Source organism: Callithrix jacchus, chromosome 13 (genome assembly GCF_049354715.1).
Source record: "Callithrix jacchus isolate 240 chromosome 13, calJac240_pri, whole genome shotgun sequence".
Classification (NCBI taxonomy): Eukaryota; Metazoa; Chordata; class Mammalia; order Primates; family Cebidae; genus Callithrix; species Callithrix jacchus.
The window spans coordinates 106,518,931-106,544,796 of record NC_133514.1 but is presented as its reverse complement, the minus strand read 5'-3'; the positions used below and the strand labels follow the sequence as shown (position 1 = coordinate 106,544,796).

Below are 25,866 nucleotides of genomic sequence, written 5' to 3'. Positions count from 1 at the left end.
GCACCACTGCACACCAGCCTGGGCAACAGTGCAAGACTCAATCTTTGTGTGTGTGTGTGAGTGTGCGTGTATATGTGTGTGTGTAACTTCCCAGCAACTTTGTTTACAAAGATTCCATCCTAAAGAAAAAAAGAAAAAGAAAAACTTGTAGTTGGCAGAAATTTCTTTTATATTCTGATGATCAGCTGGCTATCACTCTTCAGTTTTAGCATTGTGAGTTTCATCCTTTTTATATGCCTTCATATGTAATTATGATGGAAAGTTGTGATAAATTATTGCTGGGGTAAGATGCATTTTTTCTGTAACTGAGATGAATTGTTAGTTTCATGGATTATGTATTTTTATATTTTTGGATGAAAAATTTTAAAGTTAAATTTATATCCCTAAAAAAATCAGTTGTCAACACATCATATATATTTTAACTAATAAAAATGCTTTATTCATGCAGAAGAAATTTTTTAGTCAATCAAAGGTTAGTAAAGAATGTTTACTAACTTACATAAAGATTGAAGATTTTTAATTTTCCTCATTATTTTAAATAGGTACATTCTCCTTCTCATGCTTCAAAATATGAGAAATCCCAATATAAACCAAAAAATGTGTTTACCAAGTAATAGAACAAGAACAAAACAATTACCTGACACTGCAGGCCTATATACAGGTCATGGTTTCCAGCTCGGTGTCAACAGTGATGGCAAGTCAGACACGGATACGGCCCCCAAAACATTAACCCCAAAATGAACCACAGGGGACACGAAGTTTTTGGATATCTGAAATAAATTTGACCCATGGGACATGCATTCTGGAAAAGGCACTGCCTCAAACTGCCTCACATTACCAACAACAAATTGTTTTAGGTTGTAAGTGAGCTTCAACAATGAGAAGATTATATGGAGAACATGAAACTTGTCTCTCAAAGCACAAAGAAATCACTGGGCATGCGAGAAAAGGGAGAGGAGGCTGGCACAAGAGCAGGTGTGATTCACCTGCTCCCCAGAAAACTGCTGTGGCCATGCTGAATGACATGGTGGCAGCTGGAAGGAGGACAGCCACAAGGCAGGCCAGGGAAACTGAGCCACAAGCAAGACCTGAAGTCCACCTCAATAGGAAAGAGACTGACTCCAAAGAGACGTGAGTCAGACATGTTGGTGGTCATGGCAGAACACTCAGGTAAGGCAGAAATTAAGAATTCAGTTGGCCACACCAGGGAACAGAGGCCCTGAGTCCATGAGTAGGAACACTCAGGGGTCAGGACTTCAGTAGACTAGAGCTTGAGATGAGGCCAATGGCCTTCTTGACAATGGTTTCAGGTTTTGTTTTGGCTTTTTGGCTTTTCTTGAGGCAAGGTCTTGCTCTGTCATCCAGGCTGGAGTGCAATGGTACCATCTCAACTCACTGCAGCCTCTGCCTCCAGGGCTCAAACAATCTTCCCACCTTAACCTCCCAAGTAGCTGGGACTACAGGTGCACACCACTGTTCCCAGCTAATTTTTTTATTTTTTGTAGAGTCATGGTTTCAATATGCTGCCCAGGCTGGTCTTGAATTCCTGGACTTAAGTGATCCACCTGACTCGGCCTCCCAAGAAGTGCCGGGATTAGAGGCGTGAGCTACCATGCCCAGCCAACAAGTGTTTCTATGGATATCGTGCCCAGGCTTAAGCCTGGTCTCACCGTGTGGTCTGGCATGCGACCTCCGGAAAGACACAGAAGTCCATGTGGCCAGAAGGCAAAGAGAGGGTAGCAGGGAGACCAGCAGTCCACAGTAGCACTCCTCTCCACGCTGACAGTGCTGGGTGCATAAGAGTAACTAGCCACAGGTGGGAATTCTTGGAGTAAAGGGGAGGAGAGACAGAGGGAAGTGTTTGATGACAATGTTGGGGGACTTGATAAGTAAAACTGAGACAAACCTCCTTGATGTCCACTGGCCACTTTCCTGGGTCAGTGTCAAAATCACAGGACAAATATCATTCCCCTGCTCTATGCAAAATGAGTGCTGGTTGGGGCATGCATACATCTTTGAGCTATCAGTTAAATACACCCAAGCCCTACCTTCTCCTAGATGAAAAGACCTCACAGGACATCTTCCATGCAGTGGGTGTCAGAGAAGAATAGTGCATCTTGCCCAGTGATGACCACGACTATAACCACCCCAGAGACAGAGCTAAGTTTCCGAACACATTCCAGTCACACATGTCCTCTCGCCAGCCATGTTAAAGTGGCTTCTGAGTTTGCCATCTCTTAGAAATGATCTAATGACCTGAACTTTTAGGATTCCTTCAAAAGGAGGTAGGTACTGTTCTGAATTGTGCTGACCTTCAGGTCACAGAGGGTGAATTTATATGCTTGAAAGTTTAGGGTAGAGAACAACAGCCCTTCAATACTAACAGACTCAGAAGAAAATAAGCTGTAGGGTGACAGAAAGATCAAGATAAGCACAGGCTGATGGCTGGAGGATGGAGGGGATGTTTTAGATATTACCAAAAACTTAAGTGCCCATGTTACGCCAGAGGAAGACTGTATTGATATTTTCCTCCAGCTCCAATGTATTAGACCAGCATGCCCACTTTAGGGAGAGCAGACCCTGCCATAAAAGAGAATGGTTTGGGTTTTGTTGTGTCTAATGAAAAACAGAAAAGGGTGGTTGGCATTAAACTCCACCCAAGATGATAAGGACCTTCCCTCGAAAGCAGCCCCTGTGGCTGCAGCTGCCTGGGTGCCGTTTTCATCCACCTCCACAAAAGTTTTGTGCATAATTTTTGACAAGTACAAATTGGGACTTGGAGAGATTCCAGTAAAATCAGCCCTCGTTTCATCAAAGATATCCGTAATGCCCATGTCTTGTAAAATGGAATTGAGATCATAGCTGTCTTCCAGGGTGAACTGGGGGAAGGATAGGACCACCGATTCTTCTGACATGTTTTCTGAGCTACTCCAGGCCGCTATTTTTTCATAGGTAATTTGTCTTTCAAGCTACAAGAGGAAAGAAATAATATTTAAGATCAGATTATGAGAGCACAAAGAATCCCCCAATTACTTCAAAGTGACTGAGTCCACTTCAGTAGTCAGTGACAAATTTCAAGGCCTTTCTCTAAGCCAGAGCATAGTCTGATTTCTTTTTTTTTTTTTTTTTTTCGTAGAAGCACATATTCAATGAATTCTTTTTTTTTTTTTTTGAGGGAAAAAGAGAAAAAGAAGGGGAAAAAAAGAAAAAGAGGGAAAAAGGAATATTACTTCACTCCTAAAATGGGTTTCAATAATGGCCGATCAATATTTTGAGTGTTTAAAGTGGTTAATGCATATTTTATGTGTTTAAAATGGAGACCTCTATTGTGTTTATTTGTTCTGGCTCTGAGTTCAAGTCCTGGATATCGTTATCAATTTGTTGTCTCGTTGAATCTAAATCTCATTATGTGTCTTATGTATCTGGGTGTTAAGATCTCTTATTGTTACATTAATCCTTTTACCCTTGCATCCTTGTAGCTTTGAAATCTATTTTATTAAGTGTGAGAATTGCAACTCCTGCTTTTTATTTATTTATTTTTGCTCTCCATTTGGTTGGTGAGTTTTTTTCCATCCCCTTGTTTTGAGTCTTTGTATATCTTTAGATATATCGTTAGATTTTGTGGATAATGTATATTTTGTGTGTTTAAAATGGAGAGCTCTATTGAGTTTATTTGTTCTGGATCTTAGCTCCAGTCCCGGATATCGTTATCAATTTTCTGTCTCGTTGAATCTAAATCTCATTATGGGTCTTACGTATCTGGGTGTTAAGATCTCTTATTATTACACTAATCCTTTTACCCTTGTATCCTTGTAGCTTTGAAATCTATTTTGTCAAATGTGAAAATTGCAACTCCTGCTTTGTATTTAGTTATTTTTGCTCTCCATTTGGTTGGTATGTTTTTTTTTTCCAACCCTTTATTTTGAGTCTATGTATATCTTTGGATATACCGTTAGATTTTGTCTGTATCTTTTGATTGGGAGATTAGGTCGATTTAAATTTAGGGTTGCTGCCATTTGATATTAACTGGCTATTTTGTCCTTTCGTTGATAAAAATTCTTCTTTATGTTAATGCTCTTTACTTTTTGGAGTATTTTTAGAAAGGGTCATACTGGTTGTTCCTTTCTGCTTCTTTTAGAAGTTCTTGTAAAGCAGGCCTGGTGGTAATAAAATCTCTGAGTACTTGCTTGTTCATAAAAGATTTTATTTTTCCTTCAAATGTAAAGCTTAAATTGGCAGGATATGAAATTCTGGGCTGAAAGTTCTGTTGATTAAGTATATTGAATATTGGCCCCCACTCTCTTCTAGCTTGTAGGGTTTCCGTTGAGAGATCTGCTGTAAGCCTAATAGGCTTACCTTTATGGGTAACTTGATCTTTCTCTCTGGCTGCCCTTAATATTTTCTCCTTCGTTTCGATCTTGGTGAATCTAACGATTATGTGCCTTGGGGTTGGTCTTCTTGAGGAATATCTTTGTGGTGTTCTCTGTATTGCCTGGGGTTGAATAGTGTCCTGCTTTGCTAAATTAGGAAAATTTTCCTGGATAATGTCCTGGAGAGTATTTTCCAGCTTGAATTCATTCTCTCCGTCACATTCAGGTACACCAATCAAGCGTATATTAGGTCTTTTCACATAGTCCCATATTGCTTGGAGACTTTGCTCATTCCTTTTTATCCTTTTTTCTCTATTCTTGTCTTGTCGTTTTGTTTCATTAAGTTGGTCTTCGACCTCTGATACCCTTTCTTCTGCTTGATCCATTCAGCTGTTTAAGCTTGTACGTATTTCACTAAGTTCTCGTGTTGTATTTTTCAACTCCATAAGTTCATTTGTATTCCTCTCTATATTGTCTATTCTTTTCAACATTTCATCTAACCTTTTTTCCAAGTTCTTAGTTTCTTTACATTGGGTTAGAACAAGTTCCTTTAACTCCCAGAAGTTTCTTATCATCCACCTTTTAAAGCCTACTTCAGATAATGAAACACAGTCCTTTTCCATTAGGGCTTGTTCCGTTACTGATGAGTCCTTTTCCATCAGGGCTTGTTCGGTTGCTGATGAGTCCTTTTCCATCAGGGCTTGTTCCGTTGCTGATGGGTTCTGATTTTGAGTATACTCGGCCTTCTTAGGCTGTTTTTTTCCCTTCAGTGTAGATGACCCGCCTTTCTAATTAGGTTTCTGAGTCAACGTCCGACTTATTGATTCCCAGTGCTGGGATCCGAGCAACCCACTGTGGCAGCCTAAACAGCAGCAATAAGACTGATGGTGCTCTTCTGCCCGGGAATCTCTGGTCTGGCTTCCCTCTTGAGTCCGCAACAAGCGGCTCTGACTTCCCGGAGCTCCAAACTCCCGTCAGTAGGGGAAGCAGTCCCGTTGGCTCTGCATGAAGAGCTGCTGTGCCGAGACGCTGGCAAAACCGCTGCAGCGGCCACAAGAGTCGCGCTGGCGACCCGTGGGGCTCCTCCACTGGGAATCGGCTGATCGGTGAGTGACGAAAATTCGTCTAAAAGTGTGGCGTCGTCTCGTTCTCTGAGCTTTCACTGGGAGCTACGATCCTGAGCTGTTAGTGGTCGGCCATCTTGGATCGATCGCATAGTCTGATTTCATTTGAAACTTCAAGCCAATATGTTTCTTCTTTAAAAGAAGATATGGGACAACTCAGGTCCCAGCATGCTTTGGTGTTTGACAGACAAGTGTTCAAAGCCCAGCAAAGCTCAGTCTATTAATTGGGTGCTGTGGCCAAGTCATAATTTCCTGAAGTTAAATTTCCTCTTCCATAAAATAGAGATAATACAATTAAGTTCTTGCAAACATTAACAAAAATCATGTATATAAAGTACTTAACACAGTGATAGCACGTGGCAATTCTGAATAACGGTTGTTATTGACATTCTAACTACTATACCTGCTGTATTGGTATTTCTCTCTCACTTTGTCTCTTTCTTTTATCTCTTTACCCCCTTGGGCAATATGTAGCTGAGCTTCTCCAGCCTTTATTAATTCCTACCTCACAAACAATCTATTCTGTTGCCACTATCTATACTTCTGTCAAGGTACATGTTCCCAGAAACAGGATTCAGCCAACGGGTCTTTAACTGAGCTATAGAAAAATGGTATGAGTAAGAGGCCAGAAGTCAGGATATTCATAGAAAAGGAAAAGCTTGAAAACTTCTCAAGTTACTTAGAACCCAGATTCCTTGTCTTGCTGAAACAGTTGCAGAGAGCTATGAGATTAAAGAAGAAACTCCAATCCCAATATTTCTGGCATTTGTTTAATTCTAAACAAATGAGGAATACATATCTAATCTAATTCAGATTCTTATATATTATTTGATGTCTCTGACAGGTGAGATGCAGCATTTCCTTGGGAGAGGGTAGAACCATGTTGTTCTCTAAAGATCTATTGTTAAATAATTTATAGAGATGTAGAAATGAAGAATTACCTCTTCCAGACCCTTCAAGTTATCTTCGGAGTGGGACGGCAGCAGCACGAACATGCTGAGCTTCCCCTTGGTATACCTCATTTCCAGGATCTGTGCCTTCAGCTCCTCTATGAAGCCAATTCTATAGAGGCCTTTTTGCATCATCATCTTCACATTCTTCTTTTCATTCTGCAGTAGACAAGGTAGGAAGTCACAGGAGGGCTATGGGAAGCTCCCAAATTCATATGGCCCCAGTCTCACCGAGGACAGGGATTTCTAAAGATGAGAAGGGTCTCCAGTAGTCAGTCCTGAGCCACCCCAGGGATCCAGCCTACAAAAGTCTGCCCATTCATCCATGGGCCTTACTTTGCCAACGCTGTCTTTCCGTGTCTTTTTCGTTGCTGTTGTGGAGTGGGTAGGCAGGGGTGTTTGCTTGTTTTTGAGGCAGGGTCTTGCTCTGTTACATAGGCTGGAGTGCAGTGGTGCCACTGCAGCTCACTGCAGCCTCACTTTCCTGGGCTCAGGTAATCCTCCCACCTCAGCTTCCTGACTAGCTGGGACTACAAGCACAGACCATCATACCTGGCTAATTTCTTTCATTTTTTGTAGAGACAGGCTCTCTCTATGTTGCCCAGGCTGGCCTCAAACTCCTGGTCTCAAGTGATCCTTCCTCCTCAGCCTCCCAAAATACTGGGATTACATGTGTGAGCCCCCATGCCTGGCCCTTTTCATGTTTTTAATCAGTTCTTCAGCTTCCAAGATGATGATTGGTAGACTTACCATCAAAGCATGGCCACTGCTAAGTCAGCAGAACCACGGCCTGCCAACTGACCCCCTGCAGGGCCTGCCCCAGTCCAGCCTGCTGGTCTCACACCACCCCATGCCATCTGGCCTGGATGACACTGCCACAGAGCGCCAAGGGGAGCCATGGTTAAGGGAGAACAACACTTGCTCCTTCAGAGGGAAGGTACAAACCCAGGCACCTTAAATCTCACAATAACATCAAGGTGGGGGGTGAGGGGTCATCAATCTGCAGATGGGGATATTCAGTACTTGAGAGAAAAATGCATCTCCAATAATAAGCTAGCCGGCTGACAAGTGGGTGGGTGGGACCCGACCCTTTCCATTTCCTCCTGTTCTAAATCTACTAGCTTAGGACACAGATTTCTGGGCAAATGCTCACAGATTGAATCCTAATGCATGAATCTGGCTAACTAACTTAGCCTTTCCATTTTATGTCTCAAATCCTAAGTGAAAATCATAATAACACCCATCTCATAATGCTCTTTGGGGGAACAAATGAAATAACAAATGGAAAAATATTCAGTACTGGACGCACTTGGCACAAAAAATGCTCAGTGAAATTCAGGTACGGGTTCTTATCAATGAAAAGTGTTCTTATTGTAAATGTAAGCTGTCACTTTTTGAGTATGCATATCGCCTAGTGGAAATTATGAGTTGGATAGCTAGAAAACCGTAAGTCCTGAAACAGTACCGCATTTAGACAGAAGGGTGCATCCACTGTGTGTTCACAGTCAAAATATTTTTCCCATTTGGCCTTGAAGTAAACAGCATTCACCAGTACCAGCACAGTGTCCGCATTAATAGTGTCCTTGCTGAAAAGTTCCTTGATTTTACCTAAAAAGAGATCCCAGAGAATATCCTGAGAATGAATTGTATCAAAAGTATTCATGTAGATAATTTTTTTTTTTTTTTTTTTTTGAGAGAGAGAGTTTCACTCTTGTCTCCCAGGCTGGAGTGCAATGGTGTGATCCTGGATCACTGCAACCTCCACCCTCCGGGTTCCAATGATTCTCCTGCCTCAGCCTCCCAAGGAGCTGGGATTACAGGCACTCACCACCATGCCTGGCCAATTTTTTTTTTTATTTTTAGTAGAGACGGTGTTTCACCATGTTGGCCAGGCTGGTCTTAAACTCCTGACCTCAGGTGATTCGCCCCCCTTGGCCTCCCAGAGTGCTGGTATTACAGGCATGAGCCACCACACCCAGCCAGTAACATTTTTCAATGCAGCTTATGACCCCCAAGACTGGGGAGTGTCTTGTTCAAGAACTAACCTAAGAAGATTAATTCATAGTCCTGGATGGACATAAGAGAGGGGGTGATGGGGCAGGGGAGAGACCCTCTCGCTCCACCCGGTAGGAGTCCAATCACAGCACTGTAACAGAAGGAATCTTTTTTGATTCCTTGTATTGCTTGTGTTTGGAACTTGTCATTACACATCTTATACTATGGTTTATCATTGAAATTATATATTCAGTCATCTGACAATATGATAAGCTCCCTTGAGAACAAAGAACCGCAATATAAACTTCCTGTCTCAAGCACTCAACATAGCATAAGATATGTGCTCACATATAAACAAAAATACACATAAATGTGCTAGGCCATGACATGAAATCTATTTTATAGGTACTTTCACATTCCCTTTCTCATTCCATCCCACATTAATCGTGAGAAGGAGGAGTCGTTATACCCTCTTCACAGAAGAATACATTGCATCCAGGAAGAGCTGAAGTCACACAGCCAAGCAGTAAGACTGGTGGGAGGAGGTCCTCAGGCCTTCCACCTTTGGGGTCAGCTCTAGGGCTCCTTCCACAGCCCTAAGGCCAACTTGAAAAGCCCCAAGCTAGCAGGCAATAGCCCATCTTCAGGGTATACCCTTTTCTGACTCAAACTGCCAAATCTCCAGTTACTTGAATGCCTGCAGATGTCTTAAGAAGAAAAGATCTTCCATGTCAAGAAGAGCTCTACTCTATGTTTAATCATCTATGTTTAAAAATACTCTGGAGGAGTTAACTCACTAAGGGGAAAGTACATATCCAGGCCTTAATATGAACTTTTTTTTTAATGAATTGCTTTCCTTTTGACAGCTAAGTAGAGCATTGAAGGGATGGTCATTTTTGTGGCATGTGAAAGAAGAAAGAAGCAATAATTTTGGAATTTAGAGACTTCTTCCAAGGAAAGGCCACACAGGGGTATCCCATCCCAAAGTCAGTGTGAGAAAAACAGACAGGGAGAGAAAGTCACCAAATGGAAGAGAGGGATAGAAAGTGTCCCACTGGTACCGAAGAGAGCCTAAAATAAGTCAGCTATCCTTTCCCGGTCTCCAGTCACTCAGAACTTGTGCAAAAGCCTGGGGTCACAGTCTCGCTCTGAAGGCAGGAGAGGCAGTGAGTGCACTACCCGCGCTCTCTCATGAGCTCCAAACTTTTCACTGCACGCAAACATCTCTGCCATCTCCACAACTGTGATCAAAAAAGGGCCTAGTCTGTGTCCAGCAGCCTGAGCTGACCCTTCAGGTCACTAACTTTATGCCTTCAGGAAAGAGTTTATTCTGTTTTTCAGATTCACACAGGCACTGGCAGAAGGGAGCATTCTCTAAGCCCCACCTAGAAAATCAGCACCAGTGAGGCTGGTCTCCTCCCTTCTTTCCCACCCAATACCAGTAAGACCAGAGACCAAAATAGCAACATTAAATAACAGCAATATCTAAGCAGTTTAACTGTTGGATGCTTTTCAGACCATGCTTTTTTGTTCTGTTTCTTTAAAATTTCAACTGTTATTTTAGATACAGGGAGTACATGTGCAGGCTTCTTATGTGGGTATATTGCACTCAGGGAGTAGGCACAGTACCCAACAGGTAGTTTTTTCAGCCCAATCCTCTCTTTCCCTCCCTGCCCCTGGTAGTATCTGCAGGGTCCGTTGTTCCTTCCCATATTTATGCCCATGTGTCCTCAATGTTTAGCTCCCACTTATAAGTGAGAACACGCACTATTTGCTTTTCTGTTCCTGTGTTAATTCACAGGATTATGGCCTCCGTTTCCATCCATATTACCTCAAAGGACATGATTTCATTCTTTTTTATGATTGTGCAGTATTCCGTGGGATGTATGTACCACATTTTCTTTACCCAGTCCACCATTGATGGGCACTTAGGTTAACTCCACGTCTTTGCTTTTGTGAATAACGTAGTGACTAACATGAGTGCATATGTATTTTTGGTAGAATGTTCTATGTTTTTTGGATATATACCAAGTAATGTGATTGCTGGGTCAAATGATAGCTTTGTTTTCACTTCTTTGAGAAATTTCCAAACCGCTTTCCACAATGGCTAATTTACAATCCCACCAATAGTGTAGAAGTGTTCCCCTTTTCTCTGCAGCCTTGCCAGAATCTGTTGTTTTTTAACTTTTTAATAATAGTCATTCTGACTGGTGTGAGACGGTATCTCATTCTGCAAACTGTGCTTTGAACATAGTCCACATATGCGAACCTCTGGCCCGCAACAGACCAGCAATCTGCAAAGCTGGGCAGACCGATTTTCTTTTAAACAGAAACCAGCACCACCTCCCACACTTTCGGGCTTTCTTACCTTGGGATTGACTTTCGACCCAGAAGTTAATCCCTTGTCTGGATTTTTCAGCGTTTTTTCGGAAATCAACACTTTCAATCGTCGTGTGGTAAAATTTAATCACACTATCTAAGTATTCCTGTTCAATTGGAAGAAAAGGGAAACAGTGCAATAAAATCAGGCAATGATGCTTGTAGTTAGGAGCAAGGCCCTCCTGAGAAGCCTCCCAAGAAGGATGAGCCTGGTCACTTCACATCGCACGGACAGGCCTAACAGTGTCTATCCATCCCCAGTCTTACACTAGCCAGAGACATGTCGGTTTCCATGGTGACAAATGAGGATATAAAACACTATTCATGAACCGTCTATACTTACAGCCAGACAAGCCTTTCCTACTGGATATCCTTTTATTTGAACAACCCATCTGTGGAGCCATCACAAGGTAAATATCAGGTAACTTGAAAGACTTGGCTGGAAAATGCTTCTGTTTATAAGAATTCACCACCTGCTTAATAGTTGCAGAGCTTCTGTTTGGAGTGATGAAAAAAAAAGTTCCAGAAATATATAGGGTGATCGTTATGCAGCATTTTGAATGTAACTAATGCCACTGAGATGTACACATAAACGTGGTTAAAATGGTAAATTTTATATGTATTTTACCATAATTTGAAAAAGTCGGTAACATAATATAGCAAGCTCATTGGTTTATATACTTTTAATAGGTAAATTGTTTAACATGTGAATTTATATCTCATTAAAAAACTCGTTTTTAAAACCCCAGTATGAAAAGTCTTATTTTCATTGCAAGGGAACACACTTATTTTAGCCAAAGGAAGCCGTGCGACCCCTGGCTAGTCCTGCACTAACCAGCCATGTCACGTCTTTGCCATTGGTCATATTCCCCACATTTATTGTTTAGCACATGGCTCCTTCCAGTGATTCAAGAGGAAACTGAAGCCCAGATGGAGACACAGTTTGTTCTAGGTACAAAGCTGTTTAGCCACAGAGGCGAGTCCTGTGCTTTCAGCTCCAAATGCCAAATGCCATCTTCTCCTGCCACCCGACTCTCAAAAGAGCACAGTGAACACAATTGCATTGTGGGGGTAGCCTGATCCTGGCACAAAAGGAGATTCTAGAGAAACATCTTGGGGGCAACCCAACAGATAAGGGAGAGAGAAGTGCAGCAACCAGTCACCTTGACTGGGAAGACAGTCAAGAGAGGGTGCTATTACCAAGCCCACACGTGCTCCAAAGGCTCCATTACTCACACAGCCCTCCTCCACTCCCTCTATTCCACCCACAATGGGCCTCATAAATTGCTCATGTTGAACACTGGGAAGAAGAGAACAAAAGTGTGGGACTGAAAGAGGGTGGTCCTGGACACCTCACCAGTCCACAGCACATCATCCTGTTAAAGAGGTTTGTGTTCTAGATGGCAGGTGAGTAACCCAGCGACTCCCTGATTTTTAAATAGTATGCTACAGGGTAGCTTTAGTCACCATTTATGTGCAACTCACCTGACGGATTGGGAATTCCCGCTCTCCATAAAGCCTGTTGGCAATACTCAGGGTGTAATCAGTCTTGATCCTATCTAATTTGGAGAGAAGCTGCCCAAAGTAGCAGCTAAGCAGTCCGCTCTCATTGTTTAAGGACTCATCCTAAGGAAAGAAGAAACAAAATGTGACCTTCACTGCGTCTATTGAAAGAGCTAAACACCAGTAATGGATGGGTGTTTTGTACAGAAACAAGATAGAGCTCCTCAGTGAGATGTCAGTTGTCTGTGCTACCATGCAGGGGTAGTGAGCTGGAAAGAACGTAGGAATGGAGGGCGAGAAGTGGTCCCAGTGGAAGACTATGGCTCCTGCATCTATATCAAGATTATCCAGGAAAAAATGTCTGGGGAACTCAGCAGCACTCACTATATTTCATACTGACATACCCTGATTTTTTTTTTCTTTCTTTCTTTCTTTCTTTTTGTTGAGTCTTGCTCTATCGCCCAGGCTCGAGTACAGTGGCACAATCTCAGCTTACTGCAACCTCTGCCTCCCAGGTTCAAGCGATTCTCCCGCCTCAGTCTCCTGAGTAACTGGGACCACAGGCATGTGCCACCACACCCAGCTAATTTTTATATTTTTAGTAAGGACAGGGTTTCGCCATGTTGGCCAGGATGGTCTCAATCTCTTGACCTCGTGATCCACCTGTGGATCGGCCTCCCAAAGTGCTCGGGTTACAAGCATGAGCCACTGTGCCTGTCTCCTGATTTTATTTGTATTTAAAAAGACAAAAGAGGCCAGGCACAGTGGCTCATGCCTGTAATCTTAGCTACTCTGGAGGCTGAAGCAGGAGAATTGCTTAAACCTAGCAAGCAGGGGTTGCAGTGAGCCAAGATTGCATCATTGCCCTCCAGCCTGGGCGACAGAGTGAGACTTTGTCTCAGTGGAAAAAAAAAAGACAATCATCGCTCCACCCTCCTCTTAAACATTCTAAGGTAGGGGGTCATATACCTGGAGAATATCTTTCCTCCTACTGGGATGAGGCAGCCAATAAAAGTTTTGTCTGTCAGTACAGATTTCAGCACAAAATGGAACAAGCAGAGGTGGCTGGAGACAGGAAGAATTCCACAGATGACCCTACCCCTTACCCTTTCATATTCTACCATGCTCTGTGTTGGGGCCCTGTGGCCTGTAGAAGCAGATGAGTGACAGGGTAATGATCTAGATTTCTTTATCAGAAGCAGAAGATACCAAATCCTACTCTTTAGGAAACTAGCATAGCCAAGGACATCCGAGATGCGTACTCAGAAAGGAATCACAGATCACATGGGGTTATTGCTGTTGATGGCATCCAGAACCTAATGTTAGGGGATAAGCAACTATCGCCAAATATCCTAAGGCCACAATAAGCAGTCTGTAAATACGAAGGGCGAGAGTTTACAGCGGCAGCTCACCTGCTGATCCAGAGGTTCTGCCGCTTTTTTCTGCCCCTCCAGGGAGCTGTCAGCCAGCACGTTTTGTTTGTTGCTTTTCAGACAGGGGTCAGGTTCTTTGCTTTCATTCTGGGAAAACTCACTGAAGTGTAACACCTGCGTGACAATGGGATGGGGTCTTTCAGACAATACGAACGAAGGGAAGCCTGAATAACTGCAGAAACATTTTCATAATGAGACAGTAACGATGATTACATAGTCAAGCAAAGCAATCAACAACAGTTTAAAGGAAACTGGGTGCTTCTATCCTTGGGTTGGGAGGTGGAATGGAGATGAAGAACCAACTGCTACTCTGGGAGAGCATTTATGAATAAATACAACCAAACCGTAAGAATATAGAGGGATCCACAAGCTAAATGTAGCTATGGAGCATTTCGTCGATGACCAATCTGAATTGACTGTAAGTGCAAAATACACACCAGATCTTGAAGATAGTATGAAAAAACAAAAAATAAAAGAGCTCACTAAAATTGTTACATTGATTATATGCAGATAGGATATTTTGCACATGCTAGGTTAAGTACAATTTATTATTAAAATTAGTCTCACCTGTTTCTTATTAAAAATGTTTAAATGACTACATGGTTCTCATTACATCTGTGTGGGATAGTGCTGATCTAGAGTTTCCCATGAATCAAGGGAGAGAGGACAGCAAGAGACATGCTATCCAGAGCCTGGTAGAAAGGTAGGAGGCAGGTGTCACATCCTGCACTGCTCAGACCCAGTTGGTCAGCAGGTGCCCTCAAGTGCCTGAGAGAGAACATCTGAATTCTGCCCTGCAAGATGCAAACCATACTCTAAAACGAAGTTTTGATAATGGAATAACAAAATAACACACTGCACATATACTCCAGAATCTAAAGTATGATAAAAAATAAATAAATAAAACTTGGGGGGAAAAAAGAAAAGAATACACCAAATCTAAGTAGATGAATAAAGAAGAATTACCCCAGAAACACATTTTTCCTTAATCCATAAGTTCCACTGCTCCATAGTCAGGGAAAACAGCCTGATTTGTACATAATCCCTATGCCATGTGCTACATCTAAGGAAGCATAGGCCAACCTCGGGAACTTGTAGCTTATTTGGGGACTTGTCCTATAAGCTTCATTTTTTTTTTCTAGAAATGTTTATTAGATGCCTACTGTAAGCCAGGTGCTGTTCTAGGACTTATAACCCTCTAGGGCATACTCAGAAAGGAATCACAGATCACGTGAGGTTATTGATGTTGATGGTATCCAGAACCTAAAGTTTAGGGATAAGCAACTATCATCAAATATGCTTGGTGGAGGAGGCATGCAAAAATCAAGACACATAGTAACTAATTACTGGATGCTGTATGTTAGATAGTGAGAAACGCTACTTGAAAATGTATCAAGGATCCCTTATGGGTTAGAGGTCAGGATGCAGCATTAGATTGGGAGGTCAAAGTAGACCCCATGGAGGAGATAAACACTGATCAAAGTCTTGAAGAAGAAAGTGAGCTAAGGTCAGCTACCAGGCAAAGGGACCCAGAGCAAAGGCCCCAAGATAGGATGGGCATGGCTTACCCAAGGAAGCCAGGAGGCTGGTGTGACAGCACAGTGAGGAGGGATAAGAGTGAGAGATGGAGTCATGGGGCTTATCTGGGATTCAGCTCCCAAGATCCTTGTGGGCCATTGTAAGAACTTGAACTTCTATCATGAGTGAAATGAGAAATCCAGGTTTTTGAACACATGGAAAACAGAATCTGGCTCAGGTTTTAAAAAAGGCTCTTGGGCTGCTGTGCTAAGAACAGACTGCCAGTGAGAGCAGGAAAGGCCATCAGGAGGTTGTTGCACTAGCTGGGTGAGAAAAGATGGTGGTGGTTCAGACCTCAGGGAGACTGCGAGAAGTGCCTGGATTATGGATATATTTCAAAAGAAAAGCCAACAGGATTTTCTGACAAAGGTGGTGTAAAGTGAAAGAAAGGGTCCAGGAGGACACCAAGCCCTCTAGCCACTGGATATATATATGGTGTTTAATGAAATGAGTGAGGGAGAAGACATATACACAAACTAAAAATTGCTAGCAATATTGGCATTAGTAATCATAGAGTAAAAGAGTGACAGACATGCATACAGAGGTAGAGATCGAGATAAATGAGAAAAGCTGCCAGACGTGAGGTTGGGCAGCACCCCAAAGAAGGTAGAACTTCAACTGAGCCTTTAAGAATGGTAGGATCGAAGAGGAAGTAAGGTGGGGGAAATACAAATAAAGACTCAGAGACAGGAATGGGTTCTGACCAAGCCCAGGGTGCTGCAAGCCCCTTGGCTTGCCTGAGTGGGATTAGTGTCTGACTTTTGAGTATGGACCCAGAGTTTAGGACCCTGTGTAGCACCCTAGTGGATACGTACCTCATCAATCTGATGTGCACTGTCATTTCTAGCCCCCAGGCGGACCATACCAAGGGCAGCTGAGAGGCTCAGGGGAGAGAAAAATACGTTTTTATGACGATCACCTTTGCTTATCTCTTGGAAAAGATCAAAGCAAAATTTGGTGTTTGCTGCAACAAGAGAGTCCATTGTAAAACTTATAACAATCTAAAACCAAAAAAAAGAAGAAAGATATGGTGATTGAAAGAAAATAAGTGAACAAATAATTCTCGTTTTATATACCTGAAATACAGTCATGTAATTATTCAGTATGCTATTAAGAACTGGAAAACTAAAGTCTTTATCATCCCTGTATGTAAATATTGGTGTTGATATTAATAGTGATAGACAGAGATCAATTTTCATGTAGTAGTGTGAATTTGTTTTCTGGGGCTGCCATAAGAACTTACCACAGACTGAGTGTTTTAAACAGCAGGAGTTTATTTTCCCACAATGCTAGGGGACAGACTTCCAAAATCAAGATGTTGACAGATGTGGTTCATTTCAAGACTCTCAGGGAAAATCTGTTTCATGCCTCTCTCTCAGCTTCTGGTGGTTGCCAGCAAACTTTGATGTTCCTTGACTTGTAGACAAATCACTCAAGTCTCTGCCTCGATCTTCACATTCTTGTCTTTATCTTCCATGTGTTATCCAAGTTTCCCTCTTCTTTTAAAGACAGCAGTCATTGACTTAAGGCCCATCCTAAGCCAGTACAACCTCTCCTAATTCGATTAATCTCCAAAGACCCTATTTCCAAACAAGGTCATATTCACAGGTAGAGTGATTAGGACAAGCCATGTTTTTAGGGGACACAATCCTACACACTTTGTAGTGGAACTGCCTGTATTCAGGTAAAATGGAGCCAAAGGCTAACACTCTTTATGCTCAAGTTAGCAGCCAAGCAAACATTATCCCATCTCGTTCTTCTCCACGGATTGTGACTGGTTCTGCTTACATCTTTTACCTGTACTCTCCCTTTGTTGCTCTGTGACTGAGGTTAGGCCCAGCAAATTCCCATGGGTCATGGCCCCTTGTTAACATTCTCACCCCTGTTTGACTCATCCCACATGCAAACGACAGAACTTGAAGCACTTTGCTCAGTCATTCATATTGTTCAAGAGATAGTAAATTTGAATGATGCTGGGGGTTTTGATGTCACCAAGTATACTAGTCCATTTTCATACTATACAAAGAAATACCAGAGACTGGGCAATTTATAAAGAAAAGAGTTTTAATTGGCTCACAGTTCCACATGGCCAGGGAGATCTCAGGAAACTTATAATTGTGGCAGAAGGAGATGAAGCAGGAAGTACTTTCTTCACCAGACAGTAGGAGAGAGAGGAAGAAAAGGAGGAACTGCCGAACACTCACAAAACTATCAGATCTCGTGAGAACTCACTATCATGAGAACAGAAAGGGGAAACTGCCCCCATGATCCAGTCACCTCCCACCAGGTCCCTCCCTCAACATGTGGGGATTACGGGATTGCAATGTGGGAGGAGAATTGAGTGGGGACACAGAGCCAAACCATATCACCAGGTTCAGTGTCCTCTTTGACAGCATAGAACCAAGTAAGACGGTGACTTTCCTAAGAACAGGTATCTTGTCTTCCCCACCCAAACTATTCCAGAGTATCAAGAGAGTATGTAGATCTCACCATTGACCTATTCCTCTCAAAGTAAATGCCTTTTCTTTTGTCTCTTTGCCTATGGATATTGTGTATTTCCAACATAGAAATGTAAATCCTCTTATTTGTGTTTTTACCATCAGATACAGCACACCGTAAACATAAAGAAATATCTCTGCACTGAATGGAATGGTGTACTTTGTTTTAATACTTTTCCCAGTTAATATAGGCTTTTTTGCCTATAAAATCTAATTCAAAAAGATAACATTATGTAACTTTTTTTAAAAAGAAAAAGAAAGGAGTGAAGGAGAGGAAGAAAGAGGGAGAAAAAGAGGGAGAGAGAATGGGAATGTAGCTTTATCCTAAAAATGGGTATTAATAATGGCCGATCAATATTTTGTGTATTTAAGGTGGAGAATGTATATTTTGTGTATTTAAAGTGGAGGGCTCTATAAATATTTATTAAGTTTACTGGTTCCAGATCTGAGTTCAAGCCCTGGTTGTCCTCATCAATTTTCTATCTTGTTGAGTCTAAATCTCTTTATGAGTCTTACGTATCTGGGTGTTAGGATCGTTAGCTCTTATTGTTGCATTGATCCTTTTACCACTATATCTTTGTTGCTTTGAAATGTATTTTATCAGATGCGAGAATTGTAACTTCTGCTTTTTATTTATTTATTTATTTTTGCTCTTCCTTTGGTTGGTAAATCTTTCTCCATCCCTTTGTTTTAAGTCTTTGTGTATCTTTAGATGTGAAATGGGTCTGGATATAGCATACCGTTAGGTTTTGGCTGTATCTTTTGATTGAGGGATTTAGTCAACTTAAATTTAGGGTTACTGCCATTTGATGTTAACTGGCTATTTTAGTCATTTGTTGATGTAAATTCTTCTTTATATTGATGCTCTTTACTTTTTGGTATATTTTTAGAAAGGCTAATACTGGCTTTTCCTTTCTAAGTATAATGCTTCTTTCAGAAGCTCTTGTAAAGCCAGCCTAGTGGTAATAAAATCTCTGAGTACTTGCTTGTTCATAAAATATTTTATTTTTCCTTCAATTGTGAAGCTTAGTTTGGCAGGATATGAAATTCTGGGCTGAAAGTTCTGTTCTTTAAGGATGTTGAATGTCGGCCCCCACTCTCTTCTGGTTTGTAGAGTTTCTGCTGAGACATCTGCTGTAAGTCTAATAGGTTTCCCTTTGTAATTAACCTGACCTTTCTCTCTGGATGCCCTTAGTAATTTCTCCTTCGTTTCAACCCTGGTGAATCTAACGATTATGTGCCTTGGGGTTGCTCTTCTTGAGGAATATCTTTGTGGTGTTCTCTGTATTACCTGGGGTTGAATATTGTCCTGGTTTGGAAGGACATTATGTAACTTTTTAAAACATTATGTAACTTTTTAAAAAATGTGTCTAATGTGTGCCAAGTGTCTTCCATATGTAACCTTTAATCCTACAAGTCTGCAAGGTAAATATGATCATTTCCTCTTTTTTTCAGAAAAGAAAGCTGCAGAATCAAATAGCGCATATATTTGGCCCAAAACGAAGTACTCTTTCTACTGTATCTATTATTTCTAAGTTGCCCCTCAACTGATTATAGGTGATCAAACACATGCCTACTATATGTGGGTATGTCTCTTCCTTACTCAGCTAATAGCCCATTTTAGTCTTACATTTTCCTTCTGCCAAGTTTGTACCTGACTCACAGTTCTCATCTTGCATCTGTGAATGGGGTTTGAGACATATTTTGTATTTGTATACTAATTTGAGGGTAATCATAGAACATCAGAGTTTTTTCAGGAGCATTCTGCCCTAATTGGTGGGTGTTTTTTGAGTAATGGATGTCCTGGATGTGTCCAGAAATTCAATAATGCCTCACATCTCAGAAAGCTACCCTTACATATGTTGGTAAACATCTTCATGTCCAACATATTTTCTCTACATATGGCTCACATTACCCATCTAGTAGCAAGTCAACCAAGAAAGAAAAGAAAAACAATAAATTAAAGATGGTCTGAGTTGGGGGGATTTCATGGGTTTTTGATTAATGATAAACTTTTGTATGAAATGTAGTCTAGTATTTTTTTAAATCTTGGTTGTATAACTTAGGTTGATGTTTGATCAAAATCTTTAGCGTCAAAGGAGGAGAAGGTAAAGGGCATTCTGGCCATTTGGCCATCACTATTAAAAGAAGACTAGAGCCTGACTATATTGAAGAAAAAGAAGGGATTGGATAGAAAGACTGAATGATCCCAGCCTGGCTCTTCAAATGTTCCAGCTAATCCCTTGGCTTCACCCCTCCCGCCTTCTGGCATCAGAGTAGTAGGTGTTTCTTTCTGGCATGAGCACTCCCAGAACTAAATGATCGGAGTCTTTCCTGCTGTAGAAAGGACATGACTACTCATGCAGGCCAACTCCCTACTTCGCAAGATAAAAATACTGAGGCCAGATGAGATGAAGTGACTTGCAACAATCATGCAGCTCATGCAGCTGGCCAGCCAGAAGCAAAGCAGGGCTAAGATCTCATGCCCAGGGCTGCTTCCTCCTAGATCACACAGCTTTTCATATTCCATTCTAATTCTGGCACTACACTTACTCTGTGGGCTGCAGAACACTCCAGCACTCTCTCTGCCCATTTCTTCATCAAGCTTCTATAAGCTTTGTCAACTACTTTCCAGGAGTACTGCGATGCTCTCCCCCCAGCAACAATTCCCTTTTCTGAGTGTTACTTGGTTCTAAGCTTTCATTACAGTTGCATGCAGCTTTAATGCTGCCTCATCTTCCAAGGGAGTTGAGAGAACAACAGTAACAGAAGACAACCAAAAAAAAAAACCAAACGAACAAACAGCTGGACAGTTGCTGTTAAAGTTGTATGACTACATGTAAGCACTTTTAATAGGAAGATCTTTCCTGGCTTTACACACAAGTCTAAAACATAGCAAATAATGAACATTTAATGACTTGATTAAAATGTTATCTGCTAATCACCTTCTGAGGGGTTGTGTGGTTTTTTGCAGGGTGGGAATCGGTTTTTTAATTAGAAACTGCCTAAATCTGAGGCCAACCTAATTATGAAGTTCTCCCACTGGGTTAGTCACTATATATAGAAGAATGGGCTGAACAAGACACAGTCTGCCTTTTGGAATCTATGACCTAACAGAGCAGATAATGGATTTGCAGCTTCAGGAGTAGAGTTTAAGAAGCATAGAAGAGTAAGATATTTATTTACAAAAATGAAATAGGAAAGGGAAAGGTATTTTGTAGGAAGCACTTATTAAGATGTAATTATTCTAATAACACAGATTCAAACAGGCAACTTAAAAATATAGCACTTTAAAAATACTGTTAAGCTTTTTAACATTTTTTTCATTTATTAAAAATAAGCTCAGACTATTAGTAAAAGTCATTATGTTATGTTATGTTATGTTGTTATGTTATGTTATGTTATTGCAATTAAAAAGAAAAAGAAATTTAAGGTTAGTTGTCTTGTCCTTAACAAAAATCCCTTTGAAACCAGCCTAATTGTTCCATAGAAGTGAGTTTATGGTCTTTATGAATAAACATAGAAATTGATCTCCTGGCCAGGTGCCGTGGCTCACTCCTGTAATCCCAGCACTTTGGGAGGCCAAGGAGGGCAGATCATGAGGTCACAACGTCAAGAGACAAAGACCATCATGGCCAACACGGTGAAACCCTGTCTGTACTAAAAATATAAAAATTAGCTGGGTGTGGTGGTGCGCACCTGTAGTCCCAGCTATTTGGGAGGCTGAGGTGAGGCAGGAGAATTGCTTGAACCCAAGAGGCAAAGGTTGCAGTGAGCTAAGATCATGCCATGGCACTCCAGCCTTGTGACAGAGCAAGACTCAGTCTCAAGAAAAAAAAGAAAAAGAAAAAGAAATTGATCCTCTTGGTCTTAAAGCTTGAAACTTCCATTTGTCTTATCTCAATTCCTTCCTCAGGAAACCCATCTGCAGACCTCTCCAAGAGTATCAAGCAACTGAAATTCACATTACAGCATGCAAAGAGATGACAGAACCCTCACTCATCTTGATTGCTTTCTTTCCCCTCCCTAATTCTTTTTTTCCTATATATAGGAAATACACATTCCTTCCCCACTATATAAACCACCAATTTTAGTAAGTTGTGGGAGACTGATCTGAGATTTGTCTCCCATCTCTTTGGCTGACATCATCTGATGAAAGTCTTCTTCCCTGGCAACACTTGTTGTCTCAGTGATTGCCTCTTCATGCAGTGAGCAACAGGACATAGACCAAACCCCTGGCATTTTAGCAACACTTTTAACATGGATACTAATTTGAAAACAGTAATGACTAAACCACAAATTCCAAATCCATTGTATTCAAAACAGGATCAACTTAGCAAGAAATAGAAAAAGTGGAGATCTAAACATTGTAATACTAAAACGTAATTGTAAGAGAGATTTCTCAAAAGGTATATAGCAAAATCACCTTGAGAAATTTTTTTAATGTTTACAAATATTTTCATAGCAACACTTTCATAATAGCCAAATCCCAGGAACAACACAAATGTCCATCATCAGCTGAATAAACAAATAGCATGGATCTCACATCACATCATAATATAATGTTGAGTAAAAGAAATCATGCATGCAGACTGACCAACATGGTGAAACCCTGTTTCTACTAAAAATACAAAATTATCTGGGCATTCTGGTGCATGCCTGTAATCCCAGCTACTTGGGAGGCTGAGGCAGGAAAATCACTTGACTCTGAGAGTTAGAGGTTGCAATGAGCCAAAATCGCACCATTGCACTCCAGCCTGGGTAACGAGAGTGAAATTTCATCTCAAAAATAAAAGAAAAAGAAATCATACATGAAAACTTTCATGCTGTATAATTCCACTTACATAAAGTTCCAAAACTGACTAAACTAATCTGTGGTTTTAGAAGTCAAGAGAGTGGCTACCCTTGAGCATGGGTGAGGAGAACTGTGGTTAGCCACAGGTAGAGACAGTAGCAGACTAGTGAACTGACTCTCAAAACACAAAAATCCATGATTCATAATGTTTGCTGATTTCTATGGTGTAAATGCCCCACTAAGATCAAACTGCCAACAAAATACCATTGTACCCAGAGTTAGGAAAAGACGCATAGCATTATGCAGAATTAGCTCTTATGAGCTGGTATAAGCTGGCTCCAGGACACCATGTAAACTAGGCATGAAGGAGACTTCTAGGAAGCTGGTACTGGTTCCCTTCTTGATTGGAGTGTTGTTTACACATTAAACTTACACTTATTTCTCACTCACTTATGTATTAATATGTGTGTAGAGGTATATATGTATATAGTTTAATTTTGAAATGTGTTGTAGATGTATTACTAAACATGGCAGTTAATTTTAAGTCATTGCAAGTTTGTGTTTAACACAATAGCTAAGCGTACTGTATATGGAAAAATTGAATAGAAATTTTTCACAGTAAAATTTTGGCTCCAGATGCACTTAGGGAATGCTTCCAAGCAGTCACAGGCCATACGTGGTGTTTACTCTGGAAAATATCCACCATACAAACAAGTTACTGTTTGATTGAGTCTAAAGGCAATTGCTGACACAGGCTGCCTCGTAGTAAGCTACAACTTGAAAAACTTGTATGCAATTTGCTTCAATCATCATTATTTTCCAACAGACTTGAAATAATCTCTCAAAATAGTAAGGTCCCCAAAAATTCATTCAGCTTAAGTAATTAGTGCTAACTCTACCCACAATGACATTATAGTGCTAAAAGCAACTGTTTAATTTGAGCTTGTGATATGCCTGGCATTTCACAAATATTGTCTCTATTTTTTAAAAAATTCTGTAATTTAGAAATAATCTTCATTGTACAACCAACTACTATGTGACACAGGTGTTATGCAAATCAGTTCATTCAGTCGGATTTCAAAGCCACCCTCTTTCCTCCTATACCAGGTCACCCTCCAGAGAAGATAGCACTAGGGATCACAAAGGCCATGCCCTGAGTGAGCACCATGTGGCTCTATGGGATGCAGATGCCACCAGCAGGTCCGTGTCTTGACTGAGTCTCTTACCAAGACTGAAGGTTGTAGAACGAACCTCCTAGCACTGAGAGTCCATCTCAGGACAGCCCTGAACTCCCTCTCTGAAAGGTGCATCTCAAGCTCCAGTTTGCTCTCCAAAGATTCCTACAATCTCTATGGAGGTTGCTTCTCTAGACTGAAAATTTACTCAAAAAATCCTTCTCAAATTGCATTAAAATCTGTGGAAACGTATCATAAATATAGATTGAGATTTCAAGATTGCAAACAACATTAGCCTAATTGGGAGTGACTTACAGTATCTCCCATTTACTGTCCCCAGTGTCACCTCCTACTGACCATAGCTATATAGGAGATGATAAGCAGTTCTTAGAAGAAAAAGAGAAAAATTCGCTTTTGTATCAATACAGACACTATCATATTTTTGCCTCTAACATTTTCCAAGTATTTATTTTCTATTATTGTTAGTATAGAATTGTTTTTACTCTTCTTTATTTAAAATTGTCAATATTTTCTGGTGCTCTCTTTTATCACTTCAAAACCTTGAAAGTAATGTATTTTCAACTTAATTTTAAAACTTCATCTACTTTAAATTTTTTACAAGAAAGAAAATCTTTCCTGTAAGATTTTAACTTACGTTAACTTTGAAGATAATTTTAAATATTAATTATCTGAAATGTATAACATTTTAAATTTTTTTTAAGTTTTTTTTCCCCTTTTTTATGGCTTTTGGGGCATCAACACATGATCTGTTTTGTTTGTTTTCTTTCCCTCTGGCTTTATTACTCACGTAAAACCTCCCTCCACTTTCCTCCAAACTCTCCCTCTAAGGAGTTAATTAGTCGCCACTGTATACAATACCCACACAGCATTTGTTTCCCTTACCTCCTCTATCACATTGTAAGGTAATTATTTTTTTATACTGCTGCCTTTACTTCCAAAGTATAACTGTCTTGAAGGTAGGTTCAATGTTTGTAATTCATCCTTGTATTCCATCAGTAGAGAACACAACGGCAGCACTTGAGAACACTTCATCATATTTGTGCATTGATTTGCTATAATCTACCCATTTTTCATTGCGGATAATCCTAATATTTGAAATGCTAGAAAATTATTTAGCTTTTCATGTTAACTTTGTATATTCTACAGGCAGCTGTAATTAAAACAGATTCTGCATAAGAGAATCAGCTTTTTGTTAATGTTTTACTATATAAGAAAAAGTTCATTTACTACCATATAAGAAAAAGTTCATTTACTATATAAGAAAAAGTTCATTTATTACAATTTTCCCTTATAGTAAAAATGTAAAAGTTTAGACAAGATAGATGTTCTAACAACCCAAAATATTCTGAATGAAACCGTTTTTCCTATATATAGTAAGAAGAAAAATATTTATACTCCAAAAATATTTCATGTTTTATGATTTCTATAATTCCCACAAAGCTACTAACACCTCAATAATGAAATTCCAACTTTACACAAATAGATGCTATTCTGCTGTAATACATATTCAAACCAAGTTATAGCAAACTAAATAATAACCAATATCTCAAAACAAAGAAATATTTATGAAAGATACCATCAAAAGTGTTTTCCAACTTATGGTGTAAAAAAAGAAATTAAATTCACATTGTTTAAAATATAGATATTCTAAATATTATACCATTTTATATTTCAGAAACAATTCATAAAATATAAAATAAATGTGTCAAGTGTGCAAAAGTTTAAAATTATTCAAACATCTACATTTTTTAAAACTCAATCATACACATCAGACATCTGACCAGGTGGTTGGGGCTGAGAGAGGTGACAGATGTTAATATCTCCCAGTGAGGACTGCCACATCTGCAGAAATTCCAAAATCATAAAACTAACTCTCTTTTTCTTAAGTATTTGACTGAATATTTTTAAAACTATGTCCTTCTATTTTAATCACATCTTTTTTGGGTTTCTATTCTTTATGCAGTGTTTATTGTTAAAAATTATCAGGCAATTCGAGCATTTACCTTCTTTCCTTCAGAGTTGCTGCTAACAGCTAGTCAGGTAAG

At 40.3% G+C, this 25,866-nt stretch overlaps 1 protein-coding gene across 1 annotated transcript; it reads right to left on the bottom strand.

The window, feature by feature from the left end:
* Positions 1–440: 440 nt before the first annotated feature.
* On the bottom strand, positions 441–25,866 carry SERPINB12 (serpin family B member 12). Its single transcript, XM_008979932.6, has 8 exons — positions 25,825–25,866; positions 16,148–16,333; positions 13,734–13,868; positions 12,304–12,444; positions 10,808–10,925; positions 7,910–8,052; positions 6,436–6,603; positions 441–2,969 (listed from the first exon to the last, which is right to left on the bottom strand). The coding sequence occupies exons 2-8, from the start codon at positions 16,313–16,315 to the stop codon at positions 2,565–2,567; spliced, it is 1,278 nt and encodes a 425-aa protein (XP_008978180.1). The 5' UTR covers positions 16,316–16,333; positions 25,825–25,866; the 3' UTR covers positions 441–2,564.

Coding starts and splice junctions, on each gene's coding strand:
- SERPINB12 (XM_008979932.6), bottom strand. CDS start 16,315: ATGGACTCTCTTGTTGCAGCAAACACCAAATTTTGCTTTGATCTTTTC. Junction 10,926..12,303: donor GGGAATTCCCAATCCGTCAG/GTGAGTTGCACA, acceptor CCAATTGAACAG/GAATACTTAGATAGTGTGAT. Junction 8,053..10,807: donor GGTCGAAAGTCAATCCCAAG/GTAAGAAAGCCC, acceptor ATCTCTTTTTAG/GTAAAATCAAGGAACTTTTC.